This window comes from Rattus norvegicus, chromosome 1 (assembly GCF_036323735.1).
Source record: "Rattus norvegicus strain BN/NHsdMcwi chromosome 1, GRCr8, whole genome shotgun sequence".
Classification (NCBI taxonomy): Eukaryota; Metazoa; Chordata; class Mammalia; order Rodentia; family Muridae; genus Rattus; species Rattus norvegicus.
This window is the reverse complement of record NC_086019.1, coordinates 104,830,061-104,836,967: the sequence shown is the minus strand read 5'-3', so window position 1 is coordinate 104,836,967 and position 6,907 is coordinate 104,830,061. Positions and strand designations below refer to the sequence as shown.

The 6,907-nt window shown below is 48.5% G+C and overlaps 1 protein-coding gene across 1 annotated transcript; it reads left to right on the top strand.

Moving 5' to 3' along the window:
• The first annotated feature begins 1,256 nt into the window (after nucleotides 1-1,256).
• Nucleotides 1,257-6,506, top strand: Dkkl1 (dickkopf like acrosomal protein 1). The gene is made up of 5 exons (NM_001109145.1): nucleotides 1,257-1,610; nucleotides 1,790-1,959; nucleotides 2,868-3,008; nucleotides 3,134-3,223; nucleotides 6,122-6,506. Exons 2-5 carry the CDS (start codon nucleotides 1,807-1,809, stop codon nucleotides 6,428-6,430), a joined length of 693 nt encoding a protein of 230 aa, NP_001102615.1. The 5' UTR covers nucleotides 1,257-1,610; nucleotides 1,790-1,806; the 3' UTR covers nucleotides 6,431-6,506.
• The last annotated feature ends 401 nt before the right edge of the window (nucleotides 6,507-6,907 follow it).

The following is a 6,907-nucleotide window of genomic DNA, read 5'->3' as shown; positions in this document are numbered from 1 at the left end:
CCAGATCCCACACGGTGGAAAGGAGAACAGACTCCTAAAAGTTGCCATCTGACCTCCTGCTTGCTGTGCGTGCATGTGGGCGCGCGCGCACACGCACGCACACACACACACACAGGTCATATTCCTGTGCATAGTTCAAGGCCAGTCTATGATGCTTAAGACCCTATTTCTAATTTAAACAAACCTGAGAAAAAGAGGAAAAAGAAGCACCTGCTGTGTTCAAGAGTGGCTCTGTGAGTGAGTCTGAAAGAAGGGGAAGCTTGGATTTGGGATTTCTTGGAAAATACATCACAGGATTGTAATTAGGTTTTTTTTTTTTTTTTTTTTTTTGGAAGTAACTGGGCTTTTTAAATGAAATCAGCCGGAAAATGAGAAACATCTACAGTAATGCTCGGAGAGTCAATAAATGAGGGTAAACAACATAGCGGAGTGCTCAAGGCACTGGCAGCCAAGCTTGAGTTCGATCCTGAGGACCCACACGGTGGCCGGCGAGAACCAGCTCTTGAAAGTTACCACTGACCTCCACATCTGCGCCATGACACTCCTGTGCGCAAGCACCCTGAATAAATAAAATTAAATGAATGATCTTAGACCCAGATATGGAGTGAACAGGGGTCGGAGTAGTTCTGGAATAGAGGCGTGACCTGGGTGGAGCATTGCTCTAGTTTAAAGGGCGTGGCCATCTGTGATTGATGGTTGACTCCCTTGGGAGAGTTGGAATCAGAGAACAGTAGGCAGGACTGAAGGTTCCGGGGCTGAGGCCAATGATAAGTCTAGGTAATAGAGGCTGGAGGTTAAGATCATCAAGTGGGAGCGAGGTTATAGAATAGGAGCATGATCAAGAGAGGACCTAGTGGTCTGACTTAAGGGAAGTAGTAAGTGAAAAATGGAGGTGTTGTAGAGGCATGATATGAAGGGAAGGTTTATCCATGAGGTCATCAACTCTGGGCAAAGGCAAGGAGACAGGTGGCTGTGGCATAAGGGGCAAGCTTCTGTGTTCCAGAGAAATCAGGGAGAATTCAGATTGGTCAGGTGGAGGTGTGGTCAGGAAGAAAGAGGGCGTGTCCCTTTGATGATCATGGCCAATGAGGAAAATCTGTGTTAAAAGACATTGTTGAGGGGTTGGGGATTTAGCTCAGTGGTAGAGCGCTTGCCTAGCAAGCACAAGGCCCTGGGTTCGGTCCTCAGCTCCCCCCCCCCCCAAAAAAAAGACATTGTTGCCAAAAAGAAGAGTGACTCTCAGGCATGAGGTAAAATAAATGCCTGGTTTGTGAGTAAGGTCACCAGATGTGGGCGTGGCCTTCCATGAGGAGGTCTAGCTTAAGAGGCGTGGTTAATGAACAATACAGATGTGGATTTGCCAGAAACATGATGGTGGAGTAGTGAGGATTATGGTGGAGTAGTAAGGATTCTAGGTGACAGTGGGTGGTGGGCGTGGTGAGACAATGGGGCGTGGCCAGTCTCGCGGAGAGGTGGCACCCAACGAACGAACGCTCCAGTAATTTGCCCAGGCTCGAGACCAGAACTGGATTTTAACTGCCCGTATCCGGCGGTGTCCGGAGCCGGGTGGCCGAGCTGCAGTCCAGGAGAAGGCGCGAATGTAGGCAAAGGTGAGGAACCGGATCTGAGTGAGGCCAAACCTGGACAGGAGAAGTCTAAAATGGAGAGAATGCCTACAGAATCCTAGGGATGAGGGGCAGGTGGGCGGGGCGGGACCCTTATCGAGGGCGGAGCCTGGGAAGAGGCCGCCAAGAGGTGATTGTGGAATCTGAAACTGTCCTTGTCACAGCCTCCCACACAACTGCAATGGGTCGACTGGGAGTCCTGTTGCTGCTGCTCCCCTTGGCCTTTGTGTGCGCCTCTGCTGTACCGATCCATGATGCCGACTCTCAGCAGAACTCCTCCGGATTTCTGGGCCTTCAGAGTCTTCTTCAAAGCTTTAGTCGACTGTTCCTAAAAGTGAGTGATGGGGCAGAGAGATGGACCAGGCAGAAGACACGTAAGAAAGGGAGCAAACAGAAAAGAGAGAGCTGGAGATGTGTCTCAGATGGGAGAGTGGTAGTCTAGCGTGTACAAAGCCCTGAGCTTGACGCCCTGCAACAATTAAACCGGCACTCAGGAGGTAGAGGACGGAGGAACAGGAGTCCAAAGCCATCTTCCCCTACACAGGAAGTTCGAGGCCAGCCAGGAATACATGAGAATTTGGGAGTATAAGGTGGTGGATTGAACAGACCGACAGGGAACATGACAACACAAAATAGGAAGGGAAACTGGGTCTGTGGCTGAAAGCCCGGCAGGCACCCTAGCTAGAAGGTCCTGGATGTGGCCAAGGCTCACATGAAATCCCAACAGGAGAAAAAAACAAGTTCAACGCCAGCCTAGGCAACTTTCCTCAAACCCTGTTTCAAAATGTAACAAGAGGCAGGTCTGGCAACCCATGCACTTGGGAGAGCAGAGTCAGGGCAATGTCTGAATTTGAGGCCAGTTTGCTCTGCATATGGAGTTCCAGGTCAGGCAGAGCTACATAGTGAGACCCAGGCAAAGTAAATCAAAAAGAGGGGCTGGGGTTATAGTGGCTGGGGTGGCTCAGAGGTAAAGCCACCAAACCAGGAGGCTGAGGATATGGTTAAGGGGTTCAGGGCTTACCTAGTATGTGTGGGATGAGAGGTAGAGGGAAGGGGAGGGGAGGTGGTAACCAGGACAGGTGATGAGCAGGAACAGAAAGGCACTGGGACAGAAAGACAGCTGGGGATTTGGTGACTAGAGGCTCTGGGGACCAGAGGACTGAAGGAGAAGGATGGGACTGGCATGGACAGCATCATGGTGGAAGGACAGCAGGTGTGCACACCATTTCCCTCTGGTCCTAGAATGACCTGCTACAAGACCTGGACAACTTCTTCTCCTCCCCCATGGACTTCCGAGACCTTCCTAGGAACTTCCATCAGGAACAGAACCAGGAGCACAGAATGGGAAACCATACCCTCTCCAGCCACCTACAGATAGACAAGGTAATCCGCAGAGCAGTCCTTCCTGAGTTCTCCCCACCACCTATCAAGCTGTTTTACCCGATAGGAGAGGGGAAGGTGAGGGAGGAAAGCGGGCTTGTTCTGACTCTCTTGTGCAACCCTCACAGATGACTGACAACCAGACAGGGGAGGTGCTCATCTCCGAGAAGGTGGTGGCTTCCATTGAGCCAGAAGTGAACCCAGAAGGTGACTGGAAGGTAAGGACCTCCCTTGCCCCCAGGTGTTAAGAAATCAGCATTTTTCTATAGCTGAGGAAGTCCACTGTGCCATACTGTTCCAGTTTCCTCTCTGCTTCTGTAATAAAATACTTTAGCCGAAAACGTTTAGGGAAGGAAAGGTTTATAGCCCATCACTTAGGGAAACTCATGGCATCATTTCTACTCTCAAGAGCAAACAGAGAAAAAAAACATATTTGCTTGTTTTGTCCTGTCTTAGATGGTTCTGCCCACAATGTGCTGGGTCATCCTACATCATAACAATCTTGATCTAGTTAATACCACATTCGGACTTTCTTCTCAGGTGATTCTAAGCTGTGGCAAGTTGGCATTTAGAATTAGCCAGTTCACACTCCATACATGGTATATCCTTGAAATTCTGGGGCTCAGTGTGATGTGTCAAAAGGGATGGGTCAACGGGTACTTGAAAAGCTGAGGGTTGCCACGATTTTATGCAAAAGGCAAGAGTAGGGGTTGGGGGTTTAGTTCAGTGGTAGAGCGCTTGCCTAGCAAGTGCAAGGCCCTGGGTTCAGTCCCCAGCTCCGAAAAAAAGAAAAGAAAAAAGAAAAAAAAAAGGCAAGAGTATCTCTGTGAGTTCAAGACCAACCTGATCTACAAAGCGAGTGCCAGGCCAGCTAGGACTTATGAGGACCCTGTGTCAAAACAAATATAAGCAGTCTACTTGTAAACTTCAGAAAGTGTTTTGGTCATTCAAGAAAGTTTTGGGTCTCTTAATGGCTTTGTAAACCTTAGCATTCAAAAACTCCACCAATCTCAGAAGTATGGGTCCCATCTCAGTGGGGGTTTGGTTTTTGTTTGGGATTTCTGTGACAACCCATGTACACATAGGAATGGCCAAGTAGGTATTGTCTTCCTAAATCCTCCTATTTATTAACTCTCCATTCATTATTTTTTCTGAGAACAGGACCTTACTATATAGTCCTAGCTGACCTTGGACTCACAGAGATCCCCAACTCCCTGACTCTGCCTCCTGTGTGTTGAGATTGAAGGTCTACAGGCCTCTAGCTTATTTTTTGAGCCAGGGTTTCAAACTGTATCTGAAGCTTATCTTCAGTTAATCTGGCTGGCCAGCAAGCCCCCAGAATCCTCCAGTCCCTGCCTCCCCAGTGTAGCCATTACAAGCATGTGCTACATCTCCTGGCCACTACCTGAATGCTGGTGACCAGACTCAAGTTCTCATAGTTGGGCACAAGTACTTTACTGGCAGACCCCTTTTTGAGATAGGGTCTCACTCTGTAGCTTAGACTGGCTTTGAACTTCAATGCCCCGCCTCAACCCACAGGTAGTTGGGAAAACAGGCCTGAACCATCAGGCCCAACTGAGGTCAGGGTAATTTCAAAACAGGAATTTGGCATAGGCAGCCAGGAATTTAATGGAATAGGCACCAGGCAGCCTGGTGACACATCAGGTTTTTTGTTTTGCCTTACTTTGGTTTGGGTGTTTTGGTTTGCTTTGGTTTGAGACAGGATCTATCTACGTAGCCCTGGCTATCCTGGAGCTCGCTTTGTAGTCCATGCTGGCCTTCGACTCTGAGATCTGCCTGCCTCTGCTTCCTGAGTGCCGACTTTAAAGGCCTGAGCCACAATACCTGGCATAACTTAAGGTTTTTGACTTAGGGCGACTCAAGACTTCTGTGCCACCACCCAAATGCAGGGATCCCAAATGTGGACCAACACACATTTATCATTTGTTTTTATTTTTCAAGATGTCTTAGTCAGGGTTTCTATTCCTGCATAAAACCTCATGACCAAGAAGCAAGTTGGGGAGGAAAGGGTTTATTCAGCTTACACTTTCGCATTGTTGTTCATCACCAAAGGAAGTCAGGACAGGAACTCAAGCAGGTCAGGAAGCAGGAGCTGATGCAGAGGCCATGGAGGGATGTTACTGGCTTGCTTCCTCTGGCTTAGCTTGCTTTCTTATAGAACCCAAGACCACCAGTCCAGGGATAGTACCACCCACAAGGGGCCCTCCCACCCTTGATCACTAATTGAGAAAATGGCTTACAACTGGATCTCATGGAGGCATTTCCTCAAGAGATGCTCCTTTCTCTGTGGTAACTCCAGCTTGTATCAAATTGACACACAAAACCAGCCAGTATAGCGGTTTTTCTGTTTAACTCTGGCTGGCCTCAAACTCACAGAGATCCTCCTGCCTCTGCTCCATAGTGCTGGGAGTAAAGGCAAGCACCACCACTGCCCAGTGAATGGTTTCTTTTAAAAAAAAATTTTTTTTCTAATTTTTAAAACATGTGTTAGCACATGAGTGCAGATGCACACAATGGCCAGAAGAGGGCACCAGATTTCCCGAGACTGGAATTACTGGAGCCAGGGAGATACTTGCCAGGGGTGTTCCTCTGCAGACACCAATGCATGCAAATGGCTCACATACCCAACACGCAGACGCGCACAGGGAAACATATGATGAAATCATCTTTAAGGCATTGGCGGAAGTTTAAAAACAATCAAATCTGGGTGCGGGAGAGATGGCTCAGTAGTTAAGAGCACTGGCTGCTCTTCCAAAGGATCCAGGTTCAGTTCCCAGCACCTAAATGGCACCTGTCTGTAACTCCAGTTCCAGGGATCTGGTACCCTCACATTAACTTACATGCAGGCAAAACACCAATGCACATAAAAAAATCTTAAATAGATAATAAATTTATTACCGAAGAATGCATCAGGCCAGACAGAAAACAGAACTGTCTACCCAAAAGGGGATTTTTAACCCAAAAGCACTAAGTGAGCCAAGATGTAGATGGAATGTCCTAAACATCCTGGATGTGCTGTGTGGCATCTGAGGATGGCCTAAACATCCTGGATGTGCTGTGTGGCATCTGAGGACCTCCCTGTGCCTCATTTCCAGGTGCCCAAAGTGGAGGCGAAAGAGGCCCTGGTGCCCGTGCAGAAGGCCACCGACAGTTTGCACCCAGAGCCCCGGCGGGTGGCTTTCTGGATTATGAAGATGCCAAGACGGAGGACCCAGCCAGATGTCCAGGACGGAAACCGCTGGCTCACAGAAAAGCGGCACCGCATGCAGGCCATCCGGGATGGGCTCCGAGGAGGCGCCCATGAGGACAACCTTGAGGAAGGGGTCCATGTGCCCCAACACGCCAAGGTGCCCATCCGAAAGACACACTTTCTCTACATCTTCAGGCCATCCCAGCAGCTATAAGGTGGGGACCGTGTATCCCTGCATGTCCTACACCCTACCCCAACACCATATGGAAATAAAGTTTTTTCTTACATCTAGCACAATCTCCTTTTGGTATCTCTTCCCAAACAGGCCAGGGATAACTACTCCATCCCACAATACACTCAGCTCTGCCAATGGCCAGCTCTTGCTCACATCTCATTGAGAACTGGGTCTCCTGTAGCACCATGAAACACCTGGTACTGAAGCCTTTGGTCCAGCCTGTCTGCCATCCCAAGTCCCAAGTTTTTAAAGTAGTCTGCTGAGCCACCCCAGTCACCAAAATATAATTTTTTAGATTTTTTACAAAATTACCCAAGACCTCACAAAAGGAAGAGCAAATATTGAAAAATTAATGTTTTAAATTTATATGTATGAAAATTTTGTCTGCATGTATTTCTGCACACCATATTTGTGCCTGGAGACCAGAAGAGAGCATCAGATCTGCTGGGAGAGGAA